We start from the raw sequence: 18190 nt of genomic DNA on the forward strand, positions 1-18190 counted from the left end.
ACATGTAATCTGATTTAAATCAATATTTCATAATATTATGTTTTGCCTCTTTTGTTAAATGACAAAAGGGATTTGAAAAAAAAAATGTATTCATCTCAAAGGACATTATTATTTTTCATTGTTCTGGTATTTCTACTGACACTCAGGTATCCATACTAATATTGAAATATCTAATGAATCAGTTGTGTGAATTTTCCACCATTTTCTCACCGTTTACAGACCAAAGTCAAAACATAAAATGCCGATTGGTTGATAATGAGAACAAACATCAGTTTCAGTCCTTATTAACATGTCTACATAGAGAGCAGAGACTTGTGGCATCGCCTCGGGATGGAAGAGTTTGTTATGTAGAAGATGAGAGAGGTAGATAGTATTGTCTCATAATAGACAAGGACTCAGTGGTGGGGAAATAGCTGACAAATGCCCCAGAAAAGCCTTCAGGGCTGAAAACACATGGTGACGCAGAGAGCCCACATTTCACCTGGTGAGACAGTGGAGGGAGTGGTATGTGTCTTGTTTTCTTACTGTCTGCATTACTGAACCTGAAATACAGTAACACATGTATTTCCTCCACCACAGACGGATTCAAATCTGTCTTGAGTGATACTGTATTCATGATGCTTGAATGCAGCTCATACAATACACTCAGTCAGTATGCTTTGTCTAGGAGGGCGGCAGATGTTAGTAGAAACAATTGTCATTATCTATTTCCTCTATTTCAAACTGGGTCATGCATTTTTCCTTCCCGCATTACACAACTGGAGGATGGCAGCGTGTGGAGTTTCCCAGCCAGGCTATCACGTCCAGCAGCCATCCCTGCCTCTCTCACTATCTGACCTCTGTGATAGCTCACAATGGGCACAATTGTCGAATTAACACAGAGCCACTTTGAATGACAATGGCTGAATCAGTGGCGGTCACACGGGGCCTCGTTTGATCTGAAGAACTGAACTGAAACATGAAGTGTTCTACACAACAGTTGGTATAGTTTGTTAATAGAGTGAGAAGTATCAGTGATTGACTTGATAAGATCGTTGGCATAAATATTAGACTGTAAAGTTTGCTGTCAAGTGCGCATGCACTTTAGTTTTACTTCTGACATCAATGCTCATTTATAAAATAAAGGACAGAAAACCTTATTGGATTTAATGTTAAAATTTCATAATAATAAGATATAGTAATACACATCCATCATGCACATACATATACACACAATGGATATACTGTAAAACTAGAATTAGACCTGCAATGTTACTGTATTTATCAATAAACAGCCGCTATTTTGATAATTGATTCATTGTTTTGGGCATTTTTCAAGCACAAATTGCTAAATATTCTCTGATTTTAATTGTGATTTGCTGCTTTTTAGTTTTTTATTATTTTTAACTGAATCTTTAGGGTTTTTTTTTTTTTTTTTTCGACTGTTTGTCAGACAAATTGAGACATTTTAAGACGTTACTTTGGACTCTCAGAAACTGATTTTTTTTTTTTCACAGATTATCTGATATTGAATCGATTATTTGAAAAAAAAATCAACAGTTCACTTGATAATATATAATATTATATATATATATATATATATATATATATTATAATCATTCAGTTTAAGGATCATGTTGACCTTTATTTCAAATGAAACTAACAATATTCAGACCGGCCTCTGTTTGTGTTTTGATCTAATATTAGAATCATGTAACTGCTCAATCCAGCTCATCCAGTCTGTTTGAGTTTGTGTGTGTGTGTGTGTGTGTGTGTGTGTGTGTGTGTGTGTGTGTGTGTGTGTGTGTGTGTGTGTGTGTTAAGAATTTAGATGAGTCATGTTTGGTGGCACTCTCTAATTAAACTAATTATATCAGGTGCTAGAAGACTATTATTTATTCCCCATATGGTGTGGGAGGAGCTACAAGCTGAGCAGACTCAAGAGGTGTGTGTGTGTTTGTGTGTGTGTACTGGAAAAACAAAGAACTTCCCATAATGCCTAAAGGTGCAGGTAACTGCAGGCTGAACACACACCTTTATGATTGTTATGTGTGTGTGACCGTTGGCCTACAGTTACAGTATCTGCAGGCTCAGATAGGCTGTCACACATAGGGGAAGTAGCTGCGATGCTTCAGTCTGCTCTGCACTTCAATCTGGACTGTGATTTCCTGGAAATGGATTCTTCCTGACTTTTGGAATTACCTCTGTTCTTTACTTTTGATCACTCAAAGCATTTTTTTTTTACTTTTTTTTTTTTTTTGGTTTGGGGGATTTTTTTCATTTTGTTTCTGTGGAAAATGGTTCGTTTTGGTCGTCTGTCATCCTGGCGCAGCTGGGACCTGCTGCATGTGGACTCAGAGATTCCTGAGTCACCTCCTCTTGACACGAAACCAACACCAACTGACTGTCAGGTGAGAGGTTTGCTGACACGACTGTGCGCATCGCCAAGATTGGGATAAGTTGCTATTCCTTGCTGTTTCTCTTGGCAGTGGCAATAATATGTTTAGATCTACATTGCAGATAATAATAGTTTTTTATATATTTTTTTAAAGCAAGAAATGCCAAACATTTGTTGGTTCCAGTTCCCAAATGCAAGGATGTTATGTTTTTCTTTTTCATGCATGATAGTAACCTGAATATACACTAAGTTGCCCGTTTATTAGGTACACCTTGCTAAAACTACAGTAGTCTAATAACAACAGTCCTGAGATGAATTCTACCTTCCTTTGTTTAGCCTTTTTCAGTCTCGTAAAAAAAGGCAGGTGTTAATTCAACTTTATGGTCATTTTTGGAAGCTGCTGTTTGTGGTGTAGTTGAATTACACTGTTTTTAGTATTTTGTCCAAAATATTGTAACAATATGGAGAAACTAAATACAGTAAAATAAAACAGTTTCAACAAAAACCTAACAGTATAACCTTCATGAAGCCAGGATTTATTGCAGGACTGTTGTATCAGACTGGTTTAAAATGGGAACTGAATGTCTTTGGGTTTTTGGGACATGTGAAGATGTCATCTTGGGCTTGTGGAGGAATTATAACAGACATTTTTCACTATTGTCTGAAATTTTTAAAGTAAAACAATGAAGTGATTAATTGATGAAATAATCGGCAGATGAATCCTGAAAACTATTCAACCATTATACTTGGTTTTGTTTTGAATTAATCTCATCTTCCCTCTTAGAAGCATCAGAGTTAAAATGTGTGTGTGTGTGTGTGTTTGAAGGGTGAAGTGTGATGATGGCTGGGATCTCATTACATTCACTGCTACAATGATGGGAAAAGGAGCATTGTTGTGACAATGCTCATGTCTCACCTCAGGCTGAGAGCTGAGAGGGCCTTGATTATTGGAACTGAAGTGGCCTTGAAACATGCAGCTTGTGTTTACCACTTGGGGGGTTTCTTTTAGTTTCTATTTCCTGGTTATGTGTGTGTGTGTGTGTGTGTGTTTGTGTGTGTGTGTGTGTGTGTGTGTGTGTGTGTGTGTGTGTGTGTGTGTATCCCCCTGTGTTTGTGTGTGTCCAGGCTTTCAGGAAGGTCAGTGTCACGCTGTTTTCCTATCGTTAATCAAACCTACCTGATCAAGGGGAGCTGTTATCAGTAAACTAACATAAAGGCAGTAGCAATGGGGAAGAGAGAGAAGGGGATGAGGGGGTTGGTGATGCTGCTTCCTTTGTCACCACTTATTTTAATACAATCCCTTCCCATTTAAAGATTTTCTCCTTTCCAGGCCAAGGTTAATGCAACAAACCACTGTGATAAGATAAGGCTTTGAGCAGGCACAGGGCTTGATATCATTAACCTGACTGGCCCCCCTCTTAGACCCACTCCGCAAGCCGTAGTTCCCAGATGGAGTGGCTTTACAACAATAGAGAGCTCCTCAGGATCTCGCTGCCCTCGGTCCTGACTGACAGGTTTACACAGGAGGCACAAGGGAAACCTTGTAAACATAATTAGTCAGGCAGACAAGACTAGAGAGGCTTAGTGTTAACTGTGAGGGTATATTTGCCTGGGCTGAAGTGTTTTTACCTACAGACATTCAAATTGCCTCTATTATATGACCAATGACCAACAGAGATTTTCAGTTCATACAGATATTAAAGCGCAAACTTATACATTTTAAAAGCTTGATATTAAACATCTGAAAAGTTTATGAAAATAGTTGCAGGTTCATTTTCAGATGGAGGAAGTTTTCAGACCTTCTTGCTGCTCCAGGAGGAGGCAGTGTGTTTGTGCTTATCTGCTGGCCGTAAGCAGCCTATTAAATGTGCTGAAACAAGCAAGTAAACAAAGGGAATTTCCCGTTTGGCCATTATCGGGGCATTTCTTTCTTTGTTTTGGCCAACTAGCATGGCATTGTTCAAAGGTCTCCGGGCAAAACAGTGATTGAAGATAAGGTGAAGAATGGTGGACCAACTTCCAAATAAGAGTAAAGAATGAAGTGTTCCATCCCTTTACAGTCACACTGTAATTGTCCTGCTTTTATTCAGGTAATTGCTTGAAATGAAAGCACAAAAGATTATCAAAGATACCAAAAAGATGGTGTGTCTTCAAGCAGTGAGTGGTTAGTTTGTTTCTGCTTCAGCCTGTTGAGACTGACCTAAAGAGCATTTGGCATCTTCACAAGCTCCAGGATGTGTGTGTTTGAACCAGGGAGCTCCCTACAAGCTGTCACCCTGACTCCACCTCCAAATATTCAGATCAGCCTCTTTTTTTTTTTTTTTTTTTTTTTGTCCTGGCCCTGCCTTTGCTTTCCTGCCCAACACAATGAGGCAGGATCCTCCTGGTTGCTATGACTTCAGTCCAGAGCCTGTATGAAATGCAAGCAGACTTGGGTGCCTCAAGAAAGAAGGTTTCACCACTGACTGTTTGGACAGCAGGACAGGACACAGATACGTCCCGGTTCAAAAAAAAAAAGAAGCTGCCGATCAGACAAGACACGGCAGGAGGCGGCAGCCAGACACGGCGCCTGGTTGGGGTAACCCGGACCCTGTCAGCTGGAACGGGACCTTTCAAGACTGAGTGAAGTTCAACACAAAGTCTCTCGATCTTGGAATAACGTGGCAGTGTCACAGTCGTTGTGGACTATCTGAGTCGGGACGGCGTGGATGTGTGTTCTGCGCGGTGGAAGTGGAGAGAGAGAGGGGAGGCGAGAAGTTGAGAGAGAGCAGCAGCTGGCTCCAGAATGGGCTGCGATCCATGAATCCAATTGAAGGATTAGGATGGTTTTTGTTACTTTTGACATGCCTCTGGCTTCAATGGTGAGCACTGTTAATGTGGTGGGAAACTGTTGGTAGCTTCTATCCCTGTGTGCTTATAATTACAACTCCCTGGCCTTGTCTTTGTCTTTGAGAAACCAGTTTCTTGTTAAAGTGACTTTTCTTTATCCGTAACTACAGTATATTTATTGTGAGGTTTGTCAGACATGTATGTGGAAACGCCTCATTAGAAAAGCTCCAGTATCAGCTTTTTTCTGCCTTCAGCACACCTGTTTTAAATTTCCAGAACTCTTTTCCTCGTGCTGTCACGTACTGCACACACAAACTAAACTGCCCAGGTTTTGGTTTTGGCCATGAGTGTGCTGGCAGTAGCACAGGGTTCAGACTTTGCCTGTTTGTCCATGGAGACTGAACGCTTCCTGACACCTGTGTGCTTGAACTCTTGGACCAGATATTCCCATTTAAAAAAAAAAAAAAAAAATACAAAACAAAAAAACCTTAAATGGGTCCAGGCTGGTTTCCCTTTCACTGAGGTGACTCTAAATTTGTCCCTTTTACCCTTTCTCTATCCTAACATGTCTATTTGCAGTGAAGTGTTTGTGTAATGCAGAACAGGAGCTATTCATAATATTTACATTTCAATTTTGTTTTAGTTTTCAGTTACATATACATGCCACAAACTATACACTATGATAAGTCTTTATCAGTAGTTTTTATGCAGTCTGCTTGTTCATGCAGTTTGTCTGCATTGATTCAACAGAGTATGTCTCTGTTAGAGGCTGTAATTCCGGCTGGGGATGGAGGAGACATGTCCCCTGCACTTTTTTAAAATCAAGGGTTTGTCCTGCTCAGTTTTACACTTTTACTTTGATTAACTCACTCAAAGCTCTGTAATTAGCCGTCTGTCTGTGCCTCTCGCTTCTTAGAGTCCACGCAGCAGCTTACCCTCTGATGGTGGAGGTTGTACCTGCAGCCTGAGTCATGGACTGCAGGGCAGTAAAAATAAAGCTGAAAATACAATGTTTAGTATTGTTTGAGATCTCTATGAACAAAAACAAAGGTGATTTTAAAGGTAAATCAAAGTCTGTTTGGGCAGCACTACTGATTATGTGAGCTCTTGTGGCCTCAGAGGGAACTGAAATCTGATAAATGCGCTCAAGTGATGTAACAAAGTCTTTGTGCTTAAGTGTTTTGATTGCAGTGTGTGTGTGTGTGTGGGGTGATCAGTAAAAGAATTTCGTTGGAATGGCTGCTCAGTTTCAGCAACAGTGTCAGTGTCCTGGAATGCAAGTTCCTTGTCGCTGTGTTTGAAGGGGGGGGGGGCTGGTCAGCGGCCTGACCCTCACCAACTCCCCACCAGCAGATTCCTCAGGACTGACACTCTTAACGGCAAAAACAACTGCTTCCTCAGATACTGAGGTGGCCCCTGTTTGTTTGCTTTGCCGCTGCTCGTAAAGTGGACAGAGATTGCATGAGTGAGGGTGTGCGGCAGGGCCTGCTGACAGGGTAACAATGGAGGGGGGGGGGGGGGACAATGGTTCAGACTCAGGCCGTCTGTTCTTATGGAACAACCTCCCGCCCGCCCGCTCCTTGTGATGTAATGAGCATTCACTGCGAGGAAGTGGCAGTCCTTCCCTCTCCTGTTTGTCTCTGACCATTAGGACAGCTTTAACGGACCTGCTGATGTCATCCCTTGCACAGAATTCCCCTCTGATTTCCTGTTTATCCTGTCCCTGTATATCTCTCCCTCTCCTTCATTGTCTCTTTCCATCTGTCTAAGTGGAAACCTTTGTATTTCCCGTTGAGGTGACAAAACCGCTTATGCCACTCATATCTGCTCTTTCATTTTCTGTTTTGTGCCCTTGTACACTGTGTAAATTTTTTTTCTGCATCTATCCTTTCAGGGTCAGGCACGACGGAGGAAGAACATGACAGAGTTCCTGGGGGAGACGAATATTCCAACCCCGGATGCTCTGGGACAGATCGGTGGCTCACTGCCCAGCGCCGGGGCCGGGCCTGACAGCTGGAAGAACCGCGCCGCCAGTCGCTTCAGTGGCTTCTTCAGCTCCAACGCCGGAGCAGGGCCCTTTGGCAAGGTAAATGCTGATCACATTAAATACAAGTGCGTGTGATTGCAAGTAAAGTGCTGCACTTTCTCCTGGCCATAAAACTGAGATTTTAAAAGCAGCTGGGGGCAGGATTGTTGCCCAGGCGTGTCTCAGCTTAAAAAAACAAACAAAACAGTAGCGAGCAGCAGTGGGAGGAGGCCAGAAGGCCAGATCCCCCGAGCCCTGGTGAGGTAATTTCCCTTTAGAGTCTCCTGACTTGTAGGCTCACACACTTCCCTCCCAGCAGCTCTGGAAATGAGTAGGTGGAAGAAAAGCTTCACGCGCTCACTCAGCTGTATCCATCATTTTCATTTTATTTAAAAAAAAAACAAAAACAAACAAAAGAACAACAAAACTCAAAGCTTAGAGGAATAGATATTCATTTTCTTGTAGAGAGTTAGAGAACATCGATACCATGTCCAGCAGCCGGCTAACTTAGCTTAGCATAAAGACTGGAAATGGGATGGAAACAGCTAGTCCGGCTCTGTCCAAAAGCAACAAAATACCACCGCCCACCAGCAACCCCGAAGGTCACTAATTAACACAAAAGGGAATAAGCGTATACCCCAAAATGTCAAACCTTTCCTTTTACTTCTATATCAGAGGGTTTCAACAATAATAATCAACTTTCATTGTAATGAGGCGCACACACACCCACACACGCTCCCATTGTATTCTCCCTCCCTGAGGTCACATGCTGCACAGTAGCAGATGTCAGATAGAGACAGTATCTGTCAGTCACCTGTCAGCGTCGGGCTCATCTCTATTCACCCTGTCCGTTCCCTTTAACCCCTTTAGGGCCAGAGATCTTCCACTGGGACCTGGACCTCTGGCACCCTCCATATTGCAGGGGTTAAATGACTGCCAGCCCCTCCTGTCACAAAGCTTTGAAAAGACTAAGGCTAATTTCTGATCATTTTTCTCCTGAATCTGCTGCACAGTTTTAATGAACGTGTATCAGTACTTTCTGAAAGGTTTCAAGAGCTGTAAATCAATGGCCCATCTTCCTTCTCCCTGCTGTAGCTCCTGCCCCCACTCCCCCCCCGTCTTCTATTGTTAAAATGGTCTCAATACACAGAGCTCATTTTCATAACTGCATCAGGGCTGCCAGCTTGAACAAAGACCTGAATAGCAGCTACTGTTGGATTTAACAGTTAAGGCGCCAGTCAGGACAGGGTTTATATGCTAATACATGGACTCATCTTTTTTTTTTTTTACAGTTTGAATGTACCAACACACTGTCGCAGAAAGGACAGAAATGGACACTCACTTTCGCATCTCCCCTCCATGCTGTTAACCTTGATCAAAAACTAATTAGGCTTGTGTTTTGTTCCTATCTTGTAACAGGAAGTGGACCGACTGGAGCAGCTCCAAAGCAAGCTCCACTCCTACACGTTGTTCGGGCTGCCCAAGGTGCCGCGGCAGCTCTCCTTCCACCAGGACTCCTGGGAAGAGGAGGAGGAGGAGACCAACCTGGCCCTGGAGGACAGCTGGCAGTCACTACTGGACAACTCAGAGGTATAGCACACACAGGCCACACAAACATACATACTCATTTTATATTGTATACCCAGACTGTAAAATTTAATGAGAAATTAAGCTAAAATTACAAGAAAAATTTAGTCAAAACAAGACCAAAATACTTAGGGACTGTATGAAAATCATTGATGTGTGGAGGGAGGTTGAACCTTATGTTTAACTTTTTAAAAAATCAAGACCACAGTGTTATTATATTAATATATATTAAAATAACAGTGCTACATGTACATTTTAAATTTATTTTTTTAATTCATTTGGCAGACACAACATACAAATGAGCAAATTAAGGATTTATACATCTCGATTCACCATTTATAACTAAAACAGATGGTAGATGGAAGATAGTATACCCGAACCCTAACATTAACATTTAACCATACTATGTTAATGAAATATTTTTTTTTATTTTTTTTTTACATTTTTCAGCATTTGGTCCTTTTTCTACAATTAATTTGCAAGAAAAAATAAAAAATAAAATACAAAAACATTGAAGACGCTCCCCTGCTCTGAGATTAGGATTCAGCACAAAGAAAAAATACATAAACTTTCCCCCTTTTCTGACTACCCTCTGATTCTAATAATTTGAAAATAAAAGTCCCTTACAGTCAGTTGCATCGTATTACCTTCATGCATACTTGCATCCTGCTTCCCGACTTTCACTTCCTCATCATTTATCTGTGCCACACTTTCTCTGATGCCTGTTTTCCCAGAATGATGCTTACACATCACTTAATTATTACACAGCTGTCATGAACCATACTGTACATGATAACACCCACTGAACATTGTCGCTGGCTTCCACCTGTTAATGTGTACATGACTAATCAGGGGCTATATACAGAGCAGTATCACTGCTCAGCTGTTATACAGCACTGCATACCGTACGTTCATCCCTGATGGTTGGTTACATAAGTCATATTACTGACTGGAATGGTGGCAATTTCCCGATGCTGTCCTGTAATCAGGCTGGTGATGTAAATTACTGGAGCGTATCAGAACATTGCCAGAAAGGTATTCAGGTTTTTATGAGCATATGTTTTGACGACATATGACAAGGCTGTCGTCTGACTGGCATTAGAATTGTGTAAAATAACACGGCCCCTGCTCATTTATTTCAATAATAACAATAATTAACACTTTTCAAAACACTTCAAAACAAACAAAACAAACATTATTATAGAAAAAAATATTGGTACAATATTTAATTTGTTGTTTGTCTGTAACCTCTGGCATACAATCCTTATGTTTTGTATTTGTGAAATATTGGTCTCTTTTTTTGTCTTTAGTAGTCAAAATGTTAATGAAAAAAAGATTGACATTATTCAGCTCCAAGTTAGTGAAATCTATCAGAACCCTCAAGCTTTTTAATTTCATGTAAAGCCCCTTTCCTTTTTTCTTTTGTTTGCTTCCTTGTTTTTTTTATTTTCAGTGTGTGTTTATTCCTTGTTATTATATTTCTGACATGCTGGACATGTCAAAATGTCAATGATCAACACTTTTACATATGACAACAAATCATTATTGTCTTGTAGGAGAGCTTAGTGAAGCCCATTTAATGTTGGATTCACTTCTACAGTTTTAAATCCCTGTTTCTCTAAACAGGAATGAATTGAATGTGCATAAAATGAATGAAAGTCAGAATTGCTGTAATACTATACTAATTACTGTAAGAATTAAGAATGTGTTTGTTATATTTATTAATATAATCTGTGTGTGCGCAGACATTGACGAGGCGACAGTTCCACCAGCAGGAGGCAATATGGGAGCTGCTGCACACGGAGGCTACCTACATAAAGAAACTCAGAGTCATCACTGATGTAAGTGCAGAGACGGCTACTGTAGTCAGCTTCTGACTCACACATAAAGATCACATACTGATACAGGTCTGACTGTTACATAAGGTGAACTGGCTGTGACAGATAGGCACACAATGAACCTGTTGTTGAGGTGTAAAAATACCCAGCTTTTTTTTTTAAATCTTTATCACAACTCTAGTGAGCTGTATGCTCAGAAAGTGAACTGTGTTTTAACAGGAAGGCTGATAACCTTGTCACCTTTAAAGGCTCCATGTCAGCTTAGTGTCTTATTCTTGTGAGGATAAACATTTTTTGTATCATCCTCTGCAGTTGTTCCTGAGCGGGCTGCTGAACCTGCAGGAGAGCGGTCTGCTGACGGAGGTGGAGCCCCCCAAGCTGTTCAGTAACATCCAGGAGATCGTCCGCCTCCACACATCCCTGTGGAACCAGGTCATGCAGCCTGTCCTGGAGAAGGCCAGACAGGCCCGGGCTCTGCTCGACCCCACTGACCTGCACCACGGCTTCAGGACGGTGAGTCAATGTTGCACGGTAAATAATAAACAGAATATTCAGAGTCCATAGGTACCACAAAAAAGGGTTATCAAAAAGCCAGGACGCTGTTAGCCAGCTATCCAAGCTACTTTATTAAGTCATCAACAAACTCATTAATTGCTCTACTATAGGTCTCAGTAAAACACAGAAACTTTGAGTACAATATGGTTTGTAAGCTGTGTGTTGGATGTTATGGATAAAATGCTGAGAAGGCAGTGAAGTCAAAAATATAACTGAATACATCAATAAATAATGCAGTTGGTTTAATCATTGAAAAAGAAATATAAAGCTTTGTACTTAAAGTAACAGTTTAATTTACTGTTACACATTTAATCATCTTTCTGCATCTATGTGCAGACATACAGTTGTGTATGTTACTGTATATAATAATAATAAGCTTTATTTATATAGCACCTTTCAAAGTGCTTTACAAGATATGATAAAATAAAGAGATTAAAGGTTCTTCAACATTGGGGTGGGGGCAGAGATTGTGGTCCTTTTATGAAAATGACTTATTTTATTTAGTCTATGTCTGCATACACACACAGACATGGTCACACTTGTGCTGGGACAAAATGAGCTGAATTGAATGAATTAGCGGATCTCTCTTCTTACCAACTGACTATAGGTTCAAACTTAAAGCTTCATATTTTTATACCATTTTTAATTATTAAACCAACTGTATTATTTTATTGATTCAGCTTTGTGTTTTAGCAGAACTTTAACATTAAAACATTTTTAAGATACCCAACCTTAACACCATATACTGTATACAGAAGCCATGTCCAGAGCATTAGAAAAATGGCTGTGACAATAATGCTGATGAGCGTGTATAACAGTAAATCATTTCTGGTTTTACATCTGTGTGCACATAAAAAGTCAGATTAACAGTTTATCTGTACTTTCATAAGAGCCAATAGAGGACACCTGTATTTCTTTTGAACTAACGCCATGAAATTGCCTTTTGGCATCTAATACACTGCCTACAGACTGAAGTAGAAGTAAACATGTTTTCCCTCATGTTGACGTAGTAATATCTCTGACACATGTCTGTGTGTTCAGTTTGGCTCCAGGTTCCAGCCCTACATCCGGTACTGCATGGAGGAGGAGGGCTGCATGGAGTACATGCGCACACTTCTCAGGGACAATGAGCTGTTCAGGACCTACGTCACGGTGAGTTTCTCTCTGCTCCCCTCACCTCGTAGCCAGCACCTAAAGCACACACCCTCTGTTGCACTCGTTAGTTTTCTTCTCATATTTCTGGCTCGTTAAAATGTTTGATTTCCTGTCTTTGTTTGGCTTATTTCAGTGGGCAGAGACACACAAGCAGTGTAACCGTCTGAAGCTGGCCGACATGTTGGCAAAGCCTCACCAGAGGCTGACTAAATATCCACTACTGCTGAAGAGTGTCCTCAAGAAGACGGATGATCCGTCAGCCCGCGACATTGTCAATAACATGGTAAGGGTGTTGAAAAATTGATGAAATGTACTGTCTTTCAAAGCCTGTGTCTACAGTCTGAACATGAATGTATTACTGTGTTTTTCTGCCTCAAGGTGGCCACAGTAGAGGGCTTCATCAACAGCGTGGACTCCCAGATGCGACAGCGTCAGGAACAACAGAAGCTGGCCACCATCTCTGCCCGTATAGACTCCTACGAGGCTGTAGAGGGCAGCAGTGAGGAGGTGGAGAAGGTAAGAAAAGGATTTATGGGACTTCCCAAGTCTTCAAACAAGGACAGCCAGACGTTAAACTTTCATTTCAAGATCCGGCTTCATGCTTTTGTCTCTCCCCCTCTCAGATCCTCAAGGAGTACAACCGCTTCGACCTTATGGCTCCCATGAGAGGAATATCGCCGGAGGAGACTCGACAGCTGCATCTTGAGGGGGCGCTGAGGATGAAAGAGGGCAAAGACAGTAGGGTGAGTCTGACTCACATGACGGCTCGGAAACACATGATGAGCTCTTATCTTTACACTCAGCTCACAACTGGTATCTCACGTTTTACTTTACAGCCGTCTCATATTTCACAGAGTGAAAACGGATGACCTATGAAACACCACGTGTTGCTGTCAGTACTAAGATGAGTTTTATTTCCCACCCTACAGATGGATGTCTACTGTTTCCTGTTCACTGACCTGCTGCTAATCACCAAGCCAGTCAAAAGAGTGGAGAAAGTCAAAATCATCCGCCAGCCTCTCCTCATGCACAATGTCGTCTGTAAGGAGCTGAAAGACCCTGGTGAGGGCTTAAATCTGGAGCATGGATACAGCTAATCAATACTGTCGTTGATGATAGCAATTTTTAGATGAGTCATCTAGTCTATAAAACATTAAACATTTTAATAAATTTCATGTCTTGATGTGAAACAGTAAAGCAGGAAATTGTCACATTTGACAAGCTACAACTAACAAACATTTAAGATTTGATCTATGAAATTTGATTATTTCAGCACAAATTTAGAGCTATTAAAATGAGCTAAAGTAATGTTTGCTCACATTTTATATTCATTTTTTTGTCTCTGTAGGCTCATTCATCCTCATCTACCTCAATGAGTTCAAGAGTGCAGTGGCGGCCTACACTTTCCAAGCCAACAGCGCCACCCAGGGGCGAAGCTGGATCGATGCAATCTGCAATGTCCAGGTTGGAGAGCCACTTTATATCTCATTAGATCTTAAACATAAGCAGCTGGGAGATAAGATTTCAAGAGGGCATCATTCTTTTTCATAACTTTATATGTATTTAAATTAAAAATCAGCAGCTATGGTTTATGTACTTACTGTGATTTTTTTCATTATGCTGCAGAACCAGCTCCAGAGGCTTCGCACTGAGGAGGTCCTCCGACAGCAGAACAGTCGGAAGAGATGTATGGGTGAAGAAGAGGAGGAGGAGGAAGATGAAAGCAGCAATTCCACCACGAGCTCCCCATGCCTGAGGCACAAAGACCAGCAGAACTCAAGGTATAACAGTGTTCAAACTGTAGATAAATCTGTAATTTCGTCAGTTATAATATATGACCAAATCACATACCTGGGGCTCCATTCATATTTAAGTTATTGATAAAGCTTTAATCAGATTATTAATAAGCTAAAATGACTGATAAGGAATAATCGAATATATAGGTGGTTAGCTTGTCTTAGCATAAAGACTGGAAACAGTGGGAAAGAGCCTGGCTCTGTCCACAGGTAACAAAATCTACCAACAAGCACCTCTAAACCTTAATAATTAACACCTAATATCATGTTTGTTTCATCCACACCAAAATCAAGTTTAGAACTGACCAGTGAGCTTTAGTAGTGCAGGCACGTGTGTTTTGTTACCTTTGGACAGATAAGATATTGGCCATCTATTTCCCTGCAAAAAAGCAAATAACTGTATTCCTTTAAAATGATGTATGAATGTAGCTACAGTTGAGCGATTGTACTCCTTGCTTATTTTCACATGAGCTCCAAGTTGTTGTTGCTGCTGAACCATCAAATGAACCAACGCAACCTCTCATTTCAGTCAATCAGATGGCTCCACTGAGACCCTGTCAGTGATGGACGTTGACGAACCAGGTGAACACCAAGAGCCTCCTGCCCCCAACATGAACCTCAAGGGAACCACTAAGACAGACCCAGATGCAGATGTGGCCCCACCGTCTGAAAGGTCTGAGGTGCAGCAGTCTCAGTCCACAAACGCCAACAGAGTCCACTCCAGTATTTATTCTGAGCACGATCAGGAGGTGAGGCCTGACAGCGAGGAGCTGGACCCCCAGTGTCGCTCTCTCTCCATGGACAGCGCCTACGGCACGCTCTCCCCTGAATCCCTCCTGAGAGAACTTCAGCCACAGCCTGGCCAAAGTGAAGGAGAGGAGACCGAGGAGGAGGAGGGAGATCAGGAGGGCCAGGAGGTGGAGTGGATAGAAGGAGGAATAGAGGAGGTAGAGGGAGAGCAGGCGGAAGAAGAGGAGGAGGGGGATGCTGCCTCGCTGGGGTCCCAGCTGTCAGTAGTCCAGTCCTCCAAACCACGCCGTCGGCCTCATGTTCAGTCACGTGTCCACTGCCTCCAGAGGCTGTCCACTCTGGCCTTATCCCGCTCTGAGGACAATCTCCTGCAGCGTTTCCACGGCATCCACAAAACCCCTGTATCCCACAAACACTTGCTCAGCGAGGAGGAGCAGGACCAATCACAGTGTAGGGACATGGACACATCATCGCTGGCACACAGTAAGAGTCTATCAGAGCTGGGCCAAAACTGCATGGAGCCTCTTTCCAGTGTCCTCGACCAGTCTGACGACTGCTTGAGCATGAGCATGCCGGCTGACAAACTCTGTGCCAGTCTGAGGAGGTTGGAGGCCGGGCACAGCCACAAGGCGCCTGCAGGACAATGTGAGGGTAACGAGTCCCAAAGCAACAGCTCGGACGGGGAAACGGCTCCTTCTGCCTGCGTAGAACAGAAAAATGAGTCAACAGCCACCGGTGATTCAGGGGAGGTGTCGCCCAAGAAGAGGAAATCTCCAGCCCAGCAGCACAAAAAGCTGACACTGGCTCAGCTGTACAAGATACGCACCACTCTCGTCCTCAACTCCACACTCACTGCATCGTAAGTATTTTCTCCTGAAATACCTGCTTTTGGGTTTTCTACATTTAAAGGAACAGTTTGACATTCTGAGAATACACTTTTTGGTTGTTGAGAGTTAGATTAATACCAATTTCATATGTACAAGATAGAGTGGCAAAGAGGCTAGTTTAGTTTAGCAACAACTAGCCCAGCTCTGTTCACATTCAACAATATCCACCTCACAGTGCCTCTAAAGCTCAATAATTAACATGTTATATCTCATTTCTTTGATCCAAGGAAACCATGAAGTAAATGTACCCGACCAAGAAAAAATCCAGTAAATGATCCTCTGTAAAATCACAACTTGTTGATTTTACACTTGTCCAGATTAAACAAAAAAGATATAACATTTCAATTAGCTTGTTGAGCTTTAGAGGTACTGGTAGCTGTATTTTGACACATTTGAGCAGAGCTAAAATAAGCTAACCGGCTGCTGGTTGCAGCATGAGTGATATCAATCCCCTGACATAACACTTAAGTATTCCTTTAATTTTAAACAAATTACATTAAATTTGGTTGTAAATGTAATAACTAATAGATTTAATTATTTTATACTATAGTACAGAATTTAGTATTAATGGTTTCTTGTTTTTGTTTTTTTGTTTTTTTTCCAGGGAGGTATAACCACTCTTCCAAACCGCTGACCAGTGGCATGCAGACATGATGAGGAACAACACTTGTTTTGCGTGGATGGACTGAATTTCTTGAGACACAAATGCACTCTCTCTTGCTGCCCTCTCCCTTCCTGTTGCTTTATTGGACAGTGACTCTACCATTTTTACATTTGAACAATAACAATAATCCTTTTTTCCTTTGCTGTTGCATTGGTTTCTAATTTTCTCAAACGGAAAGGAGAGGCAGAGAGACATTAACTGCTTGCACTTTGCAACGGAAGTAGCATTACAGGGGGCTGGGACCTTAAGGTGGACTGGAGGGGAGTGTGCAGGGGCTTGGAGGAGTCATACAGACAGAAGTCCTCAAACTTTATCCCTGCACTCTGTACTGGAGAAGAGGTGGGGTTGAATCCTGCACCTTCCCTGTCAAAGAGAGCAACACCAAGTCTTGAATATACTCTCTACCCGGGCAAAAAAAAAATGGCACCTAGGACGTCCTCCTAATATTTGTACTACTCCTGGTTTGAAAAAAAAAAAATTGCACAGTTATCTTTGTTAAGTAGAAAAATCACTATGGAGTGAAATTACATATACAGTCACGCAATAAGTGAGTTTATTGTTTGCTGTTTTTGTCTGCTTGTGTACAGATATGTGTGTGAATGAATGAGTGAATGTCTGTTTGAATGATTCATGGTCCTGGATTCCTGACTGAACCAAAACTGATTCCCATCTCCTGTGAATACGCTAACACACCCAAAGACAAAAGCGGTCCAATACAGCCAATCAGAAAACAGCTATGTTACCATAGAGACGGACTTCCTTATTTCCTGTTAATTTTTTGATTGAACTAATGTTATCTGGTATGTTGAACTAATGAGACGATGAGTTGACTTCCTATAAAACAATGACTGAATATGGGTGACTAAAGCTGTTTTGAGGAGTTTCCTGCACTATATATATTATGGCTTGAGTGTATTAAAACCACATACAAGTGCACAAACAAGAACTCGGTCATAGGAAAAACAAACACACAAAGAAAGAAGTCTACACATGAGTAATGCCTGTGTTGGAGCACCTTCCTCACAGACATTTCATTTCTTGTGTTTTACAGTGGTAACATTGACATGGTTTGGGTTGGATATTATGTAATGAGTGAATCTGCAGAGCTGGCTTTTGTTTAAGACATTTCCAGGAGATTAAATAAAACAACAACACAGAAACTTAACATTCACACATCAGTGATTTATAACCTTATTCCAAACTTTGTCCAAAACCAAATAGGTTAACTCTGTTTACTTTTAGTTTTTTTGTTTGTGTAATATTTATTATGCCTGCAATGTTTTATATATAAGATATTGTTTATATTGTTTGCTTCCTTGTTTGTATTTTTTTTTGTTGATGTAGTCTTAATCTTTTTTTTCTTGCCAGGCATGAATGTGCTATGAACCAAAATCATGTGTTTCCTCTTTCAGGAATGACTTTAAAGTGTCTTACAAAAATAAAAATGCTAAAATACTTTACAATCCCTGTGTTAATGGTTTAATCCATTGTAATGGAGTGATTTCAGGAGAAAGGCTGAATCTGGATGGCATCGCATTAAAACAACATGAAAAGGTCATGCCACTCTCGTCTGTCGTGTTTTTAACAGACAGACAGCAGGTGGCGAAAAAATGTTTAGGGAGGTGAAGAAGAATTACACCAAAAAGGTCATGAGTGCATGTACCAGTAATTCATTGCATCATTCTCTTTCTATGTCATGATGTTAAGCTTAACTTGTTGTAATGGG

The 18190-nt window shown here is 41.3% G+C and overlaps 1 protein-coding gene across 3 annotated transcripts in view; it reads left to right on the forward strand.

Moving 5' to 3' along the window:
• Window positions 1-17924, forward strand: part of plekhg5 (pleckstrin homology and RhoGEF domain containing G5) — a 40658-nt gene extending 22734 nt beyond the window's left edge. For 2 of the 3 annotated variants that reach the window (XM_022763165.1, XM_022763163.1), the window contains exons 8-20: window positions 7101-7292; window positions 8652-8822; window positions 10565-10660; window positions 10970-11170; window positions 12254-12364; window positions 12501-12650; window positions 12746-12883; window positions 12991-13110; window positions 13297-13429; window positions 13716-13831; window positions 13994-14148; window positions 14693-15772; window positions 16405-17924. In XM_022763165.1, coding sequence (XP_022618886.1) covers window positions 7101-7292; window positions 8652-8822; window positions 10565-10660; window positions 10970-11170; window positions 12254-12364; window positions 12501-12650; window positions 12746-12883; window positions 12991-13110; window positions 13297-13429; window positions 13716-13831; window positions 13994-14148; window positions 14693-15772; window positions 16405-16414 — 2673 coding nt within the window. In that variant the 3' untranslated portion in view covers window positions 16415-17924. Of the gene's footprint in view, window positions 1-7100; window positions 7293-8651; window positions 8823-10564; window positions 10661-10969; window positions 11171-12253; window positions 12365-12500; window positions 12651-12745; window positions 12884-12990; window positions 13111-13296; window positions 13430-13715; window positions 13832-13993; window positions 14149-14692; window positions 15777-16404 lie in introns of those variants that run through there. The other variant, XM_022763164.1, reaches the window with a different exon arrangement.
• The last annotated feature ends 266 nt before the right edge of the window (window positions 17925-18190 follow it).

The sequence above is a fragment of the Seriola dumerili genome, unplaced genomic scaffold (genome assembly GCF_002260705.1).
Source record: "Seriola dumerili isolate Sdu_G_001 unplaced genomic scaffold, Sdu_1.0 BDQW01000468.1, whole genome shotgun sequence".
In the NCBI taxonomy this organism is placed as follows: Eukaryota; Metazoa; Chordata; class Actinopteri; order Carangiformes; family Carangidae; genus Seriola; species Seriola dumerili.